The 19,608-nt window shown below is 36.7% G+C and overlaps 1 protein-coding gene across 1 annotated transcript in view; it reads left to right on the forward strand.

The window, feature by feature from the left end:
• The window catches only part of CTDP1 (CTD phosphatase subunit 1), a 91,431-nt gene that overhangs the window by 13,438 nt on the left and 58,385 nt on the right, over positions 1-19,608 (forward strand). Inside the window, exons 6-9 of the mRNA XM_026843011.1 lie at positions 415-581; positions 2,016-3,098; positions 11,454-11,595; positions 13,886-14,116. Coding sequence (XP_026698812.1) covers positions 415-581; positions 2,016-3,098; positions 11,454-11,595; positions 13,886-14,116 — 1,623 coding nt within the window. The remainder of the gene's footprint in view (positions 1-414; positions 582-2,015; positions 3,099-11,453; positions 11,596-13,885; positions 14,117-19,608) is intronic.

Genomic DNA, 19,608 nt, shown 5'->3' on the forward strand with positions numbered 1-19,608 from the left:
TTGAATTAATCTACTCTTTAAAAACTTCTTGTGTCTTTTTCCTGTATAGATAGTATATTGACCATGTGATAGGTGGCTTTGGCCTGTTTGTCGACATAAACTTTGAAAGCTAGACTGAAGTGTAATGGTTTTGTTCTTGCAGAGGTTTATTGGTTCCTGCTTTCTAGCCTTTGGGATGGGGATTTAAAAATCTCTAATCTTTAATTTAGCTGTTTCCTTTTTTATTAGCTTTAATTAGTTCAAATATTTTGAATGCTGTAATTTTAATATTGCTGGGGGTTTTTTTGTAAGTTCATATATAAGCATGTCCTGTAGACATGCTCGTAATAAAGCAGAGCATCAACAGAAACTACTTTCACCAATAATATTAATTTCTAAAACTGGATTCATTTTATTAACTGTTTTGTCTCTTAGAGATCTCTTCCCATGTGGTGATTCCATGGTTTGCATCATTGATGACAGAGAGGATGTTTGGAAGTTTGCACCCAATTTGATAACTGTGAAGAAATATGTATACTTTCAGGGGATAGGAGATATTAATGCACCTCCTGGATCAAGAGAAATTCAGATGAGGAAGAAAGGTAATTTTATCATTTTTAAAGCACTTTTACGACTTTAATCACATTTGAAAAGTGCAGTATGTAAGCTATTGTGGTGGTCTTGCTAGTACTGTTGTTGTGCTCAGATGAGAAATCCTATACTACTGTAATAGAGAGTGCTCCTGCAATACAAATACAAATAGCTTAGTAAAACTGGGCTTATTCTTGTTGATAGTTTTCCTTTTGGTGGGTGACTACAGCAAAAGAGGAATACTAATAATAGTATTTTGGCTGTTACGGCTGAAGAACTGATTTGGCAATACACCAAACTGTTGAAGAACATATAAGAGGAGGACAGTTTCTGCGCTCCACTCTCCATGTAAAACAAGACAGTTTTTTCTTTTCTGTAGGTTTCTCCTTTTTGATCCCCTTCCCTGCCCCACTTTGGAACAACAGTTAATAAACTCTGGTCTCAGCATACTGCTGAAAATGAATGTTTTGATCTCTGCTTAAATCATGCTAATAAAATAGCATGGAATTTTTAGCATCAACTGAATGTGCTGTTCTGGCATTTGACATGAGAACCTTATGTTCAGCAGGCTCAGCAGTGTAATACTAATAGTAGATTTAGAAATTGTACATCACTATGTTAGTATTGATTTGGGGACAAAACATATTTGAAAGACAATGTCAAAGAAAGAATTGCAGGGCTTTTTCCAGTTTAGCCAAGGTTTTTTTTTTAATTTGTGACATCATTCTTTTTTTTTTTTTTCTTGTTGAACTAGGGATGTCCAATATAGAAACAATAATAATGTACTCAAACTTAATCAGACCACTGTGGTGTTGGGACCTCTAAGCTTGTCTGGTGTTATTTGCAGGGCAGGGACACACACTCAAAAGAGACAAAGTAGCGTGACTTCATCTAGTGTTCCTGATCAATGCCTGTGTGCAGTTTTCTGGTTGTCTACAGTTTCTTTAATTGTCTTTCTTCTGCAGGCATCTGAAGACACATCTAAAACTATTTTTCTGCCTTTGAGTCTATTACCCTTTTATTTGTATTCCAGCAGAGCCTCATATGAACCTCAAACAGCATCTTTGTATTGCTAAAATGTGTATATCTTTTCAACTATAAATACTGTTATTTTGGTTATGAAAAACAGGAAATACGTGAAAACTATGGAAGTTTATAAAGGAAGCTCTTGTAGCTGTAGTTCTGGATTGGGACCTTCTGAAGTGAATTCTATCCTTTTTTTTTCTCTTCTCTGCTGTAGTTTCACTCCCTGAGATGTAATCATAAAGCTCATGCTACAAGATAAATCCTTCTATGTTTACATAGTTAGAAATAATTACTTACGACCTGTGTGATTTAAAAAAAAAAAAGCTCCTTACACAGCTTAAAAATAAAAACAAAACCAAAACCAACCCAAAAAAACCCTGAGAAAATATGTATGTTTTATTTCTTTTTCTGTGTCTTAGTAAACCACTCTACAAAACCAGAGGCACTGGATTCAGCAGTGACATTAGGAAAGGATGCTGAAGAAATAAAGAATGTTACATGTGTAGAAGAACAAAGCAATGGTCTCAAGAAAGCTACAAAGGACACTTGCACTGCAAATGGAAGTACTTCTGTAAGCAGTGAAACATATGACTGGGATATGAACTCTCGTGATAAAGTTAATGCCCAGGACTCCTTAAATGATAGCACTGATCACAAAATGGACAGTGAGGTTGCTAATGATTTGACAAATAGAAAAGAGTCTCAGATTTTTTCAGAGCAAGTTGATAGAACAGTAGAGAAGCAGGAAACCCAAGACAAGAAAACAAATGACTTGGACTTTGAACTGTCTAGTGACAGTGAAAGTGAAGGTGGATTGGATACCAGAAAGTCATCCACTTCTGTATCAGATAGTGAGAATGAGGAAAAGAGAAGCTGGAAGAAATCCAAACAACCTCTGCAGGATGAAAATTTGCAGAAGGGGAGTTGCTCGGATGTGAGTGAGAAACAGGATGGTCTGATGAACCATTCTGGGGACACGCAATCTCTACCTAGTGAAAATATGCACGACAAAACTGATCTTGAAGCACAAGAAGAAAGTGAACAGGAAAGTCTTTGTGATTTAGGAAATGGGTGTGCAGACAAGAAGGAGGCTGAAACAGAGTCTCAGAATAGCGAACAATCCGGAATTACAATGGGTGAGTCCTTAGATCAGAGTATGGAGGAAGAAGAGGAGGAGGATGATACAGATGACGATGACCATTTAATATACCTCGAAGAGATCCTTGTGCGGGTTCACACTGATTATTACACAAAGTATGATAAATACCTGAAAAAAGAAATTGAGGAAATTCCAGACATCAGAAAAATAGTGCCAGAACTGAAAAGTAAAGTGTTGGCGGATGTAACCATAATATTTAGCGGACTCTACCCAACAAACTTCCCCATTGAGAAAACACGGGAACACTATCATGCCACAGCACTTGGAGCCAAAATTGTGAAGAATCTAGTACTGAGTGCTGATGATCCTGACAAAGCAACACATCTCATTGCGGCAAGGACAGGTAGGTATACAAGAGTCAAGTTTTCTGTCAGCTTTTTTTTCTGCTGCAGTTCATTCATCCATTGAGATTAACAGGTCTTTTAGAACTGCAGGAATAGCAATGCTTTTATCGGCAAAGAATTGCACAAGGTTGTCATACTTTATTGGAGATACAATAGCTGTCAGTATAACTTCCACGTTTTTCCAATTTCAAATCCAAGAATGCTTCATTTCAAAGTTGTTTTGCGTAACTTGCTCTTGATGGATTCTGAATGTAGTACATTGGATGCAACTATTGTATGATGTGGTAAAAGTGATAGGATAAATGTAAATGCGAACCAAACATAAATGTGATCTGGTGGAAAAAATGTTGAATAATATGTTAAGGTACACAGCATGTGATGATAAGCAGTTGAAGCTTTGGTTTTCTGCTTGGTTTTGGAATGTATGGTTTGGGGGGGGGGGTTTGTATGTTTACGTAGTTACATATGCATGTTCTTGTGTTCTGTTTGTAAGCAAATTCTTCACTACCTTCACATTCTTAATGAATCATCCAGTGATGTAGGGCTTAATACGAAAGCCTATTTTAACTTTAGGTTTTGATATCAAACTTCAGGTTTTGGTAGTGTACTGTATTCGAGCTTATTAGTACGTTTTAAATTAATTTTCAGTGTTCTTTTGAAAAGTAAATTTCAGGGTGGTTCGTATTTTTCAGACTTTTTGTCGTGACCTAGACTGTCCTTCAAAATAGTCATATAATGCTGGTGTAGCACTTGATACATAAAATATATTCAAATATTGCCTGATAATTAAAACAAGAAATGACAAGAAGAATACTATTCCTGAATTACTGGGGTGAAAAATCTTTATTGTCAGTATGTAGAAGCTGACCCCTGCTTTTAGTAAGAAGAGGATTTCACTAACTAAAAAGGGAGAACTTGGCAGTCTTTTCTGCCTAACAAGCAAGACTATTGTCATCTTTCATCATCACTTAGTATGTATTTCTGTAACATTGGCAGTGAAATGGGGGACTTAGAGTGAAAAACTATGTTCTCCAATAACGCTTTTTTGTTAGATTCTCATGGATTGCTTGTGGTTCTGGTTTTGTGATGGGTTTTTGTTTCTTCAACTGAAGACTGTGTTTTCTCACCTTTGATTAGATGGGGGAGTAGTTACGCTGCATCATTCTAATTTCATGAGGGAAACTCTGAATTTTAATTAGAGATTTTAAGGATATAAATTGTGATTTATGATAATTCAGCTGTCAACGTGTTTTTCATACTGATTCTTGTGTGGTTAGAAATTAGAAAGCAAATTCTACAAGTCTGTTACTGCTTGTAAGATAACAGATGTTGCATCTCTGACTCCAGTGGCAAATATCTAAAACACTGCTGGGTGTCTAATTGCTGGTGAAAGGGGGAAAACAAAAGTATGTCCCTTCTTGAATTTTGTTCAGAAGTCAATGATCTGAGGCCAGACAATGTTGTTCTACTTCTTTTTTTCTTCTTTCTTTTTTTAATGTATTTGTTAAAAGGTACTTGTCAGTTCAGTGTTTCTGTAACAGCAAACTTAGAACTCAGGCAAGCAAGCTAACTTACATGTTTTCTTTGCATTAGCAGAGCTGTAGTAAATGGCATATATTTTATCTGCAACAGTGGTAGGGGTAAGTACTGTTTGCTTTTGAGTTTTGAAGACAGAGGAAGAAATGTAAATCAGAGTACCCCCTAGGGCTTGGAGTGATGGGTTTTCTCCCTGCAAAGTGACCACATCATAGCTTGGTGTATGGAATGAACAGCTAGCAAATACCATTTTAGATTGTATTTACAGTATCCTTTCCAGCCTATTGCAGTAAAAAATTTAAACTTTGTTTATTCTTTGTATATACTTGTCTCTCTTTCTCTGCAGGTAGGCAGCTTGTTTCTCTGCAGACATAGATACTCTGAATTCTGAAAATAAATAAATCCTTGTTCTTGGAGAAAATTTGGGTTGTTTTCATTACATAGGGAGGAAAATACTATATACCTGAATTACTGTAAAACACAAGGATCTTTGTATCATCTAATCAGCTTTCATAAATGAGTGACTGAGAAAAGGCTACCCTGTAGTCCTTTCCACTTACCTGTGGGCTGCATAAATCGTACTTCAGTTTTTGAAACATCTGCTGTTTGCTTTAAGCAACTGTAAACTGCACTGGATGATGAGTTATAGCTGTGTACACACTTAGCTAAGCAGTTACCACACTACTTCACAGACCTTGTTATGTTCCTTTCTGAACAGATGAATGATACTGTAGTTGACTTTTGTATTGAGTGTTTGCTGGCGGAGCAGATAAAGCTGTTCAGGTCCTTTAAAAATTATTCTAGTGGGGTAGAAGCAGAAATATGTCCATTTAGACGCCGAATTTTTCTTTTCTTTTTCAAAATATATTTAATTCTGTGTCTTTTCCTATACTTTGAAAGCTATATGGGAATAATTTCCTTACTTTTGGTGAATTATACTATGTCAAGTTTTGCTTAATATCATTAAATATCAGGTTGCCTAAAATACCAATTGTGCAATGAACTATGGCTCCTTTTAGTCATCCTCACCTACATACTTAAAAAAAATGCTTACTCCTGAGTCTGGCTTTGAGGTATTGTGAGAGAAGAGAAAGCTTCCAGCTGATAGTCGTGTTAGCCTGTCCTATGACTCCATGTGAGGTCTTCAACCGGACGTAGCTATGATGTGTCCACGTGTTGTGTTTTGTTTTTTTTTTTTTCCTAAAGAATATTTTCAAGGGCTGTGTCTTTAGAGCAGTGCTTAACTGGATTTTCTTTAAACTCGGGAACTGACCAGATAAGCCAACTTTTGCATTTGCTGATAAAGCACAGCGTGGTGCTAAAGCTGAATTCTAGACATAGCCTCTGAACAGCACATCTATCACCGTTTCATGATCACTTAATTCTTGTAGTCCAGAACAGTGAGGTCTGTATGACTTGGTTTAGATTAATGTTGTTGAAGAGCTTCAGGTTTTGATCATAAATCAAGATTTATATATAGAAGTGGTCTGAAGAGAAATAAACTTTTAGTGACCAGATTTTCTAAGCCACATCTGGCAACCTGGTTACAAACTGCCGTAAGTATATGTTGACTTTGGTGTGTTGGAATCAGGAGTGTTTTGAGAGTGACTCTGGTGGTTACTTCACATCATGTACTTCAGTTTGTTCTGGCAAGCCTCAAGCACTCACGCTGGGTTCCTCCTGAGTGAGATTGAAGTGGAGGGCACAGTCAGCTGAGTGCTCACAGGCATTCAGCTCACAGGACCAGGCACAACTAATCTAAAGCAAAACTCCCTGAAAATGCTGATGGGGTGAGCATCACTCCTCCAGCACGCTTTTGCCCTGAAAGTCTCCCTGTTGGGCTGCACTGTGTCGTGATGTGAACGTAGCCAAATATATGCAGCATAATATTTCTTCTTAGTCCTTGTAAACATACAGCTTAAGTCTCATTTATCTATTTAGCTTAAGTTCCTAGTATGCTCTATACTTTGTCTTATCCAAACTGCTGTAAAGTTCATTGTTGCATTATTGATTTTGGTCACTTTTTTTAGTAATGAATTGTCAAGATTAATAGGAGGCTTTTTTGTGTTTTCAATCTTTGCAAGTTCAAAAGAGTTGATGAGTCCCTTCCCCAGGTTTGAAAATAACCTTTTCCCAATATTATGTGCTTCAGGCTGCATCCATCAGAGGATAGATGTGATGAATTTGGACCCTAGCAGCTTCATGTGGAAAGGCTTGTGTGATTTTTAAACTTACTGGAAAAATTTTAGACTAGAATTTGAAGTAGAGAGGTGTGATTAGAGAATAATGCAAAAAAGTAGTCCAGAAAAACAGTTTTTCTCCAAGTGATTTTTAGCCCAGCTGGATGATTCAGATGTTCCTATAACTGCATCAGAAGTACTATTGCTTGGATGGATTAAAATACTTTCTTCTGTTTCTTAATAAGCATACTTTCAAAAGGGGAAGTTACACTGGGGGAAGGGAGAGATTGCAGGGATATCAAGTATTGCAAAGCAATTTCTCCTACCTGGTTAAATTTGGTGTTCCATCACATCTTGCTCTAAGAACATCATATGTGTGAAATCTTGATTTGTGAAGATGTCAGCTAGAAATAGAAGGCAGCCCCTGAGATGACACAGTTGTATTACCTCATGCAATTTTCAGTATGCTGGAGTGTGCAATAGGCAGCTGCGCTTTAGAAACAGGGAGGAAGTAAAAAGCTTTGGTGTGGTGGGGGTGAGAAAGGTAAAACTTTTGACCTTTGGGGAGGGGGTGGTTACACATTGGTCTTCATGTTGCCAACCTTAATTTTATGTTAATGGCTTAACCTTTTGGAGCTATTGTTTCAGAACCACAGGAGTTTTTCATAAAAAATAATGCCATTTTGGCTTTTGTGTTTAAGGTTCCGTTGCAATCCTATTGACTAGAAGAACAACTTACTTAGTTCCTTCAGCATACATCTGGTATGAAACTATCAGATACACATGAATGCAGAATGTGTATGTGTGTGGAACGGGCAGCAAGGTGAAGCACCTGACAAATCCTCAATACGGAAACATCAGTTTTAAAAATAGTTGGAGAAAGCCATCTTCTCACATAACTTCAGACTTAACATGAGGTGAAGGTGCAGTTTTATCGTTTTGTTCAGGTTCCCCTGATGAAGGTCAAAAGGAGCAGCAATATCTTTAGTTGGGTGAATGGATGTACTGCAGTATCAGATAAGTTTTTCTTCAGGGTATTATAAGCACAGTTTGTCTATCCAATAGCACCACCAGTGCTGGTTTAACTGTATGCTTACTAGTGAAATCACATGCTATTGTATGTTGTTTTCACTCAGCTCCTGAGTTATGAGCAGGACAGTATTTCTAGTCATGTCTGATATTTGATTCAGTATCTAATACCAGGCACAAGTACATGAACTTCTACTAGACTTCTTGCTCTTGTCGCTTTTTTCCCTGAAACTCCTATGCTTATGCATCCTCTTTATACAGTTGTCTTCTAACCTCTTTCTAATGTTGTTGTTGCTTTTCTTCTTTATTCTCAAAAGAAAGCATTTTCCAAGCCAAGTCTTTCACCTCTTTAAAATCCTTTTCCCCCCATATCTTTTAATCTGATTCTCCTTCAGAACCTCTGCTTTTTTTTTAATCTGAAACATACCCTGTGTATAAATTAAATACAGCTTTATGCTTACCTGTTTCTAGCTGGAGGTATTTCTACAATTCCTACTGAGGTTATATAAGTAATACCTCCTGTGCCAGCTCCCTCTGGTGCTGTAAACTGGTTCATTTCCATCAACTGTTGCATTAAAGTACTCTGGATCACTGATTACTTTTGTAACTGATGACTAATTGGGAAAACTGATTTCTTGTATCAAGGGATGAAAGATTTGGGTGCATTGATCTCCCTTCTTAAAAAGTTTTACTTTTTAGCCAGTTAAAACCTCTTGAGCAAATGTCTGCTGGGATTAGCATGTTTGGAGTTCTAAAATTTTTTTCACTGAGTCTTTGTTGGACAGTGTTTTTAATTTTATTTCACGGCAAAATTTAAAATAAGACATTTCTAAACCATCTACGGTGTGGAAAGCACTTGGTCTTTACTCAGTTTTGGGTTCATGTTTATCTTGTATTCTTAAATTGACGCCTTTTTATTGCAAAGATACTAGTGTGGAGAAAAGCTTTACGTTTACTGTACATCTCTTAAATCCTGAGTTGTGGAATTTCTTGTATTTGCTGCCGAAAATAGAAGATGTATATTTGTGCACAGGACTGTTTTTTCTTAATGTAAATCTAATAAAAAAACATTTGTATCTAAAGATAGAGGAAAAGGTATCTCCACTCCTGTTTTCTGTTGGGTTTGGGGGAAGAAAAAGTAGGGAAGCAAAAGCTTTCAGCACTTTAGTAAAGGACAAGCAGCTGAACATGAGCTGGCAGTGTGCCCAGGTGGCCCAGAAAGCTAATGGCGTCCTGGCTTGTATTAGAAATAGTGTGACCAGCAGAAGTTGGGAGGTGTCAGTCCCCCTGTACTCTGCACTGGTGAGGCCACACCTGGAGTATTGTGTCCAGTTTTGGGCACCTCAACACGAGAGAGATAGTGAGGTGCTGGAGCGAGTGCAGAGGAGGGCAACGAAGCTGCTGAAGGGCCTGGGGAATAAATCCTGTGAGGAACAATTGAAGGAGCTGGGACTGTTTAGTTTGAAGAGAAGGCTGACGGGAGACCTTATCACTCTCTACAACTACCTGAGAGGTAATTAGCAATGGAACAAGAGGGAATGGCTTTAAACTGCAACAGGGGATGTTTAGACTGGATATTAGGAAAAAAAAATTCACAGAAAGAGTGATTATACAGTGGAATAGGCTGCCCAGAGAGGTGGTAGAGTCACCATCCCTGGATGTGCTTAAGGGTTGTTTTAGATGGTGGGGGTATGGTGTAGGAGAGAACTTTGTGGAGTAGGGCTGATGGTTGGACTTGATGATCCCAAGGGTCTCTTCCAAACTGAATGATTCTGTGATCTCCTGCCCTCTCTCTTCATTTAGTCTTGTGAATTTACAGCAGCCTAGCAACTGAACTGTCTAACTAGTTAGGTCAGTCCTCAAGTGCCTTTCAGTTGATCTCTACCCCAGAGGAATACTAGTTCAGGCTGTACACAGGCCTTTAGGTATTTGCTAATAACCGTTTCCTCTCATCTTCAAATAATATGGAGAAGTATGGTTATTTCAAGGCTTTTATCTCAACTGAAACAAGTAAAGTTATATTGCTAAATGACAGTCTTGCAGATAAAACTCCAGGGAATTATGTTGAAACCATCAAATTAATTTAGTGTTCTTGCTTCCTTCTCATAACTTTTCTGAAGTTTGACGACTTTTTTTTTTTTTCCTGGAGGCTTCATTCCTGAAGGCACAAGTGTGATAATAGACAAAGGCTCATAAATTCTAACTTTAAACTTTATTTTTTAATTAAAAACTTTACCTGGATTTTTTTTTTTTAATTAGTAAGATAAACTGGACCAGAGTATTGTGTTTTTATATAAGCATCTGCAGTAAGAAACCCCAGGGTCTTCATGCCTTTAGTTCTTGATGGCCTCCTTACATTTTCCATTTCTAAACAAAAAATGTACAGCAGTATTGTGTGTTTAAATGTCTTTGCACCAAGACAGAATGTGAACAAGTGATGAGGTTTGATAAATATTTTAAATAATGTGTAAATAAGATTAAATGCTATAAATTACAGGGATGTAACAAAAGGGAAGAGTGATAGCTTTCAGCTATGAGACAGAGTATCAGATTGATGAGAGTCCCTTTATCATGTTACAGCTCTACCAGTATTTGTGCAGTATAGAAATACCATGTATAAGTGTCAGGCATAGATGTATCAGGTCAGAATCCTTGGGGTTTTTCTCTAATGTTTATATATTTAATGATTTATTGGCAGATTATACAATTGTCTCCCAAGTGTTATATATATAGTTCTCTATAGATCTCTTTGATAAATGCTGAAACAAGTACTATGATTGGTAAAATTAGTTTTTCCAATCAAATAAAAATACATTCTGAAACATTTGGCCAGTCAGCTGTTTCTGGGAACAGACTACACTTCAAGGTTCATTTCAACCTTTATTTTTTTGCTTCTTTTTGCTTACTGGTTTTGATGCTTCTTGGCAAAGATTTATAGCAACTTTACTGAATTCATTCTTTTTCTGGCTTCTCCAGAGGATGGTATTGAGATCACTGGTTACTTGCATGCTGCATTGCTGATGGTTTCATGTGAACTTTGTGCTATCCTGACACAGTTAACTTCACATTTGTTGTTCGCTCTTGGCACTAAGTAATCCATTTGTCTGCTTTGCTCCTGCTTCTGGCAAGTGGAGGTGGAGTGGGTGGCTGGCTGTTAAAAGGTATCATACTGTGTCTACAGGGGACTGAGCATAAGAAAGTAGGATAAATTAGTGTTAGGCTTTAACGGCATTGAAGAGTCACTGCTGCTTAAACTCTGACAAATAGAAATGAAGGAGATGAAATACAAAACTGTGTTTGTATTGTTTGTTCAGTTAACATGGAAATGTAGAGGCTTTCTGTATGGATTAATTTTAGTGGACTATTTCCACAGTGCCAGTGCTTCAGAAAATTACAAATACATTCATCCAGCTTGAGACTGGATCTTATTTATTACATCTTATTTAGAGTCTCACTTTTATCAGCTGTGATTGTTTTGTTGGACTGGGGTGGAGTGTTTGTTTTTTCTGTACAATTGATCACAAAATGTTCTTCTTAAACCATTGTGTACTTAAAACTAACTTCTGTGTTTCTGGGAACACTGTAATATTATGTTTGACTTCATAATAGGCACAGAAAAAGTACGGCAAGCTCAGGACTGCAAGGACCTTCATGTTGTAAATCCTGATTGGCTGTGGAGCTGCCTGGAGCGCTGGGACAAAGTTGAGGAACAGCTCTTTCCCTTGAAGGATGATTACATCAAAACACACAGGTAAGTGGGAATGTGGGGGAGAAGAGACCATGAAAATATGATTACGCTAATTTGTTCATGCAGCTATAAAATCTGTTTCTGACATTCAGAATGGTGTGCAATGCTCAGGATTTTATGAAAGAACCTTTCATTTATGTCCCTTTCTTTGCTGCTTAAGCAGAAGACTGTTAAAAGGATGGGGAGGGAATTCAGCAACTAGCAGACTTGGGAGAAAACTGTATTATCAGTAGTTTCTTTAGCAGTTGTCATCATTAGCCATTTTCAGCTGGAGTGGTTGACTTGGTCAATTCATTCACATGGTTAATGCCATCAAGGTGCAGGATCATTCATGCTGCCAAATGAAGGAAAAAATGTATGTACTCCCACACCATGAAAAATTGGTAAAGTTTGGCACTTTTTTCTGAGACTTGGTAGTGAGGAGGAAGGGGGAACAGAAAAATCAGCACAAAAATCTGAGAGGCATTGGAAGGCATGAAGATAAAAACAGAAGATGGAAGAAAGGAAGTAGCAAGATGAGGTTTGGGGATGATAAGAAAAAGTGGTGGGAGAGAAGGGTTAAAGATCAGTGCACTAGGATGACAGCAAATAGAAGGGACAGCTAAAAACTTTATTAACACAGAGGAAGTCGGGGGGCCATGGCTAAAATAACTCATGACAAAATACTGCAGAGTCAGTTTGTTTCTTGACTTGTTACCTCTTTGGATAGACTCACATCAATAGTGTCTTGCAAGCCTAATGGAGGACCTTACCTTCTGTGTTTGGACAGGAAGGTGCATAGCATATTGGGTTTTCTGTATTAAACTGATACAGGTGTGAGTGAGTAAGATAGAGATTTGCTTTCTGCTTTGGAAGACCAGCCCTTTGAGGACAGAATGTGCATAAATCCTCATGTACTCTGAAGACACCAGAAGTAGAAACATCTGGAAGTGAGGTCACTTATCAAATGGGAGACTAGGTAGAGACACAGGTTCCCTGAAACTTAGGAAAAATATGTAACCTACTTAAGGCTTGACTCAGTGTTTTTAAAAAACCAAGTATTCTATCAAATTTTTTTTTTCATCAGACTTTGGAATATTTGTATGGGATGTTTAATTTGTCTGAGGCCTGACACTGACCACTTCTCACTAGAAATCTGAACAGTGACTTGCAAGCATAATTCTTTGATGTCTGAATGTATGTCAGTCTTTCTACCCATCTTAATTTACTTGTGCATTTTATTGAGACATTATGATAATTTTTCCTACCTTTGTTTCAAATACAATATACCTTAACTTCATACTTTCTCTCACCCCTCCCCCAAATTTCAGTAAGACATCTGTCTTAATGCAAATACTCTTACTTTGTTAACCCAACATGTGCAACTTTGGAAAAGATTTTCTTCTTAATGAAACTGCTTGAAATGGTGATTGCTGGTCCAAAGCACTTATGAATTAGGGGAGAGATGAACTCTGAGGAAATATTTGCATATAAAATGAGTTTAAGAATAGCAAAGAAGAGTAAGTAAACTTAGAATTGGTTGACCTAAAGTATTGATGCTGCAAGACAGCTTCAGAAACGTCCATGAAGGCGTATAGTAAAAACTGGTTTTGTGGCAGTTCTAATATTTGTTGCAATATAGTTTAATTATTTTTTGCTATAGCATTGGTTTTATGGTGCTTAACATGATGTTTTATTTGATTTTTTTTTTTAATTACTAAATTAGCTTCCTCCTTTTTTGGGTGGTGCTTCGCCATAATTGGATAGTATGCCATAATGGTGATTCCTGCAGACTGATCTCTGAATGTTTTTGCTGACACTTCTAAAATTATGTTTTAAAATGCAGCAGGGTGATCACAGGCAGCATAGTATTTGAGTTTGGATGACTTGCAAATTAATACTGTGTCTTTATTTACTCTCAGAAAATTTGGAAAGTAAATACTAAGATCTGATACAATGGCATGCCTTTGTCTTTGTTGCATGTATGCAGATTATCATGCTACTCTAGTTGTGCAGTTGTTACTACCTGAAAGCAATTTCAATAACTTCTATGTTGAGACAGTTTTTAAGGAACATTTAATAATTTTTTAATCATGTAAATACAACATTATCTGTGTGTCTGTATTTTTCTGTTTTAAATTCAGTGATACTTTAATGGGGGTAGAAGAGATAAAATGCTTCTTCAGAAATCTTACAAACCTTTCCCCCTGCCACTTTCTCCTTTAGAAAAAAAGGAATGCTCTTTTTTTTTACGTTTTGTTTAGATAAGTAATTTAAACTTCTAAAGCAATTTTTTCTGAACTTCATCCCACAGAGAGAATAGCCCTGCCACGTTTCCTGATACACACAGTACATTTCAGACAGCTCTGTTTCACCCAACACCCATCCATCCAAAGTCTCAACCTGGTCCTGAAGTTCGACTGTATGATCCTAACACTGGAAAGCTAATCAGGAAAGCCACTCAAACCTCTGGACAGTCGATGTACATCCAGTCTCCAGCTCCTCCCATCACCTTACCAGTCCACGGCGAACACTCATCCTTCAGGTACCTAAAGCATAGCTAAGAGTCACTTCCAACTATATTTTCAGATGCTGTATTAAATTTAACTCTTGTTATCTTTGCATTTGATCAAGTTATCATCTTTGCTTTAGTTACTTTATTTGCTTTCTAAAAAGCCAAGGAAATGAGTGAAAGTGAATAGCTGAAGTGAAAGCAGGATGCTCGAATTCCAGATGCTTTTTGTACTTCACCTAAGTGCGACTAGAAACCTCAGAACAAATAAATGAAACATGTAGTTTGTGCACGCTAAAGAATGTTAGAATAACTCATCTCTGAAGTGAGGCAGCCTAATGTTTTTTTTTAACAACTCTTAGAATACTATATTGGTTTTTGTCTATAAAATATATCTGATAGCATTTAGTTCTTGTTTATAAAATTTTCCTCTTCACCTAATTCCTTCAGATGGGACATTAGCTTTGTGCTTTGTTTTGAGAAATATCAGAAGTAGTGGAAGAGGGGTGTAGCTAAATGAGTATTATTAAATAAGGCTATATGACCAAGTGCTAGTTGATAATCCTTAGATTACTAAATTAAGACAGTAAAGCAGCAGCAGGAGGAGGTGGTGGCCTGCTTTTTGAAGTACAAAGGCTAGCATATGGACTTTGTCAAAATTTGTGGATTTGGTTAAGCTATAATGACAACGCTTGTCTCTTAAGGATGTATAAAATACCTAAAATTCATCCCTGAGTATCTACATAAAAGATCTAACTTTCTGAAATGCTAACAAGTTTAGCAAGGCTTGTTGACTCCAGTGATAAAGTAGTAGCCACTTGAATGCAAAGCTTTTCTCTCTGTAAAATGTGATCAAAATTCCTTTGTACAATGTGATCAGAGAATAGCAGTTGTTATAAAGCATTTCAGTTTTCCAAACTACAAAAATATAAAGCACAATTATAAATGCACAGTTTTCTACCTTTTTGTCCCTCCCCCGCCACTTCTGCAGTGTATTGCTTGTAAAGCTTTTGTATAGTGTAGATATTTTTTTAAAAAAGCTTCACATTCAATTTTGTATATTGGTGTACCTTGTTATATTTCCACTCTATCTTCTGTTGCTAAATTATTTCCTATGTTTTCTTCAGTTGTCATCTTTTTATAGGCTTTTTCTTATTTCAGTTTCCTCCTGTCAATACAGGTTTTTTTGAGTCTCTTGTTTGTGAAGACATCTAGTTTTCAGTTCCTTTTTAACTGTCTTTAAAGTATGTATTTTACTTTACTATGGCATGTTAAATGAACAGGAAAAACTTTAAATAATCAAGACATAGCATGAATCCAGAGATGAGCTGAAAAAGCTTTTGGTTTTCTTTTGTCAGTTATTGTGGAAAGGAATTTGCTAGAACTTGGAAGGTTGTACATGTATATATAATTGTCATGACACTTCTAAGATGCTTCAATATGATGGTTTATTAATGCATCATTCCATGCTTTAAAAATAGGTTTTGATATTTGTTCTACCTTTTGTCAACAACTCAATTTTTTTGTCCACACCTAAGCCTATTTTTCTTTGATGCAGAGGTGCTTCTTCACTTAAACATCTTGTGGTAAAGAGAAATATATTCAGCTGTCCCCTTAGTTCTGAGTTTCTCAGAGCCCCAGAAAGGTTTTGGGGGTGGAATGAGACTGCATTTCTATTCCCTTATTTTATTTCAGTTTAGACTGTCAGTGCTCACGGTTGTGATACTTTAATGTAAGAAAGTGAATCCAATTAATCAGTGCTGCAACTTCACTCCATAACTAAGCAGCTGTAAGAAAAGAGATTAACATAAGATATATGCTGGGAAGTAGTATTTTCATCATTATTTCCTGTTGATTTGGTTCTAGTGGTAAAATTAGTGACCTGTAAATACAGATCTCTTAACTGGGGCATGTCTGTGTTCCTCAGAGCAGTTCTGCTGCCTTCATTTAAGATGGTGAGGAGTGTCTTGGTAAAGGCAAGGAGGAGAGCAGTGCAGCGATCAAATATTGCTTAAAGTACTGCTAATTAATAGGAAGTACAGTGTAGGCAGAGCACAAAGGCTGTAAAGTAACAAAAAGCCAAATAGCAACAGCTTAGCTCTGTTTTGACTAAGAGCTGAGGCAGAAGTACTGTATTGTTGCCTTGCTTTGTCTTAATGCCTACATCAATGATATATTTTAAATATTTTTTTAAAAAAGCTTCACATTCGATTTAAAAATTGATGTGATGTTTGACTTTAGAGAAAATTACCTTAGTGCAGCAATTTCTTGGTAGAGGACAGTGTATTTTGTGTCCTACCAGACTTCATGTGCTCATATGTTCACCTCCTTAGAAAAATGAGAGTATTTGTAACTAAGCCACTGAATTTAAGCAGAATTACATAAAGCTGTTAACGCTCACAACTCTTCCTGTTGTGGATGAATATAGTCAAGACCTCCAATAATCTTCTTTGATAGTTCCTAAAAACTGAATCTGATTCTGAATTTCAGACAGTGGGCAACAAAATTGCACTGCTGCAAGAGGAAAACCTTGGGGAGATGGTAGCCACTTCTGGCATAGTGATGGTGCTTGGTTTCTTACTGTAAGAAGAGACCTTGTGCTGAGAAGATAACCTCTGGCAAGGCTGGTTACTGAGCAGGGCTTCAAGTTATCTGAGTACTGTTTCATAAGAACTGTTTCAGTTCTCACTTATTTAGGGTTCAGCATTTTTGCTTTCTTTCTTGAATTCAACATGATACATAATTTAAAATAGAATATAATTAGTTTAATTATCTACATGCAGTTTACAGTGAAACTGTCACCCGTGAATTACAGATGGCTCAGTTACTTTGGTCAGTGTTTCATGTGACAGACATAGATCTCGCTATTGTGCTCAGCTCTGTGAGACTTGGAACACCTGTTCCTTGCCATGGCTATTGTGGCCTGAGCAGAAGGTTGGCAAAGCACTTGTGGCTGTGTGGGAAGGGAATGCAGTGCTGCTTGGTGGCTGCTGACAGTCTTCAAGAGCTCTTCTCTGGCTGAGAACAGGAAGGATTTCTTATTTAAAATAACTTGCGTGTCAGAGCTTTGACACTTCATATGTATCTCAATGATTTGCATTTTCATGTGCAAACAATATTCTACAAACATTACAGTAAACACTAAAGTTGTAACAGGTCATGAGATGTGTAATGTAGTGTTGTCCAAAAAAAATGCAAATGCTAATGGTGTTTTGGACTAGAATAAAGAAAAAATAATAGCACAAGTTAAATTCTAGTGAACACTAAACATACACTAACAGATGAGGCAAGACTTAAAATATGGATGTAATTTACATGTGAGAAGTTAAAAGTGGCACTGTGGTTTTACATCATGCTAAGATTCACCAAATGTTTGGTTTGAAAAGGTGTGTCAAGCAGATGTTGGTGGCTGAAGCAATTATTTAAGAGTCATATAAATGAATTTCACTTATAAAATTTTTGTGTCTTAATTTACATGCTTATTGTTGCAATTTTTCCTATCTAATGTTAGCGGTCTTGTTCTGACAGCAGACATACAAGGTACTAAATTGAAATCATGAATTTAAACATTATGATAATGCTCATTTAGCTTTTGCCCTGATGCTGTATCAATGAAAGTGTTAAGATGCTTGTACTTCCAGAAGTGTTGAACCTACCCTGCACATGCATGTCCTTGTACATGTAAGACTGATAAGCACCAACCAACCTGTGCAGGGTTGAATATGGTGTTATTTTTGAAAAAGTACTCGTGAATCTCATCTGATTAGAAATAAATGTAAATTCTTGCATTTGTATGTCTTTAATCAACATAACAAGCAGCTGAAAATGTAAAGCCTGAAAATTGTCTTTGATAAAATAAAAATATTTCTTGCAAACCTTAAGAAGTCTTTGTTTTATATTGGTTTTGGAATGCTTTGTGAGAAGTCATAGTGTTTCTTATATAGTAGCAGTTGGAAAATACTGGAAAAATATCTGATACAATCCTTTAGAAGCTATTAGTATTAGTATGGTTATTTTACAGTTAGTATTTGTGTATAATGTGGTCAAGGATGATCTCATATTTTATTCTGCAAAAGGAGGAGTTTTCACTGTTATCAGTATGATAACATGATGTTAAAAAAAACCCTAGATTTATTTCTAGTTCATGAAAATCTGCTTGGCTGCCTGCTACATATAACTTGTGTATAACTTGGCATGACCAAGTTTGTAATGTTTTTAATACAGTTGTGTAAGATGCTTATACCTTTTGTTTTGCCATTCTCTGTTTTACTAAGAACGTTAATAGCATCACTACCTTTCTTTGGCTAGGGTACCTATTAAAAAGATGAGGAAATCCTATTTTAAAAGATCCTTTTGGAAAATATAGTGGAATGCTTTTGTTTCCCCTCTTCTACCTATTATTATCTGAGAGCTGATAGCAAAAGAAAACTGTGTGGTCTTGTAAAATAGAAAACCTTTGGGGAGGGGGTGGTTACACATTGGTCTTCATGTTGCCAACCTTAATTTTATGTTAATGGCTTAACCTTTTGGAGCTATTGTTTCAGAACCACAGGAGTTTTTCATAAAAAATAATGCCATTTTGGCTTTTGTGTTTAAGGTTCCGTTGCAATCCTATTGACTAGAAGAACAACTTACTTAGTTCCTTCAGCATACATCTGGTATGAAACTATCAGATACACATGAATGCAGAATGTGTATGTGTGTGGAACGGGCAGCAAGGTGAAGCACCTGACAAATCCTCAATACGGAAACATCAGTTTTAAAAATAGTTGGAGAAAGCCATCTTCTCACATAACTTCAGACTTAACATGAGGTGAAGGTGCAGTTTTATCGTTTTGTTCAGGTTCCCCTGATGAAGGTCAAAAGGAGCAGCAATATCTTTAGTTGGGTGAATGGATGTACTGCAGTATCAGATAAGTTTTTCTTCAGGGTATTATAAGCACAGTTTGTCTATCCAATAGCACCACCAGTGCTGGTTTAACTGTATGCTTACTAGTGAAATCACATGCTATTGTATGTTGTTTTCACTCAGCTCCTGAGTTATGAGCAGGACAGTATTTCTAGTCATGTCTGATATTTGATTCAGTATCTAATACCAGGCACAAGTACATGAACTTCTACTAGACTTCTTGCTCTTGTCGCTTTTTTCCCTGAAACTCCTATGCTTATGCATCCTCTTTATACAGTTGTCTTCTAACCTCTTTCTAATGTTGTTGTTGCTTTTCTTCTTTATTCTCAAAAGAAAGCATTTTCCAAGCCAAGTCTTTCACCTCTTTAAAATCCTTTTCCCCCCATATCTTTTAATCTGATTCTCCTTCAGAACCTCTGCTTTTTTTTTAATCTGAAACATACCCTGTGTATAAATTAAATACAGCTTTATGCTTACCTGTTTCTAGCTGGAGGTATTTCTACAATTCCTACTGAGGTTATATAAGTAATACCTCCTGTGCCAGCTCCCTCTGGTGCTGTAAACTGGTTCATTTCCATCAACTGTTGCATTAAAGTACTCTGGATCACTGATTACT

The sequence above is a fragment of the Athene cunicularia genome (genome assembly GCF_003259725.1).
Source record: "Athene cunicularia isolate RWA chromosome 2 unlocalized genomic scaffold, athCun1 chr2_part1, whole genome shotgun sequence".
Taxonomy (NCBI): Eukaryota; Metazoa; Chordata; class Aves; order Strigiformes; family Strigidae; genus Athene; species Athene cunicularia.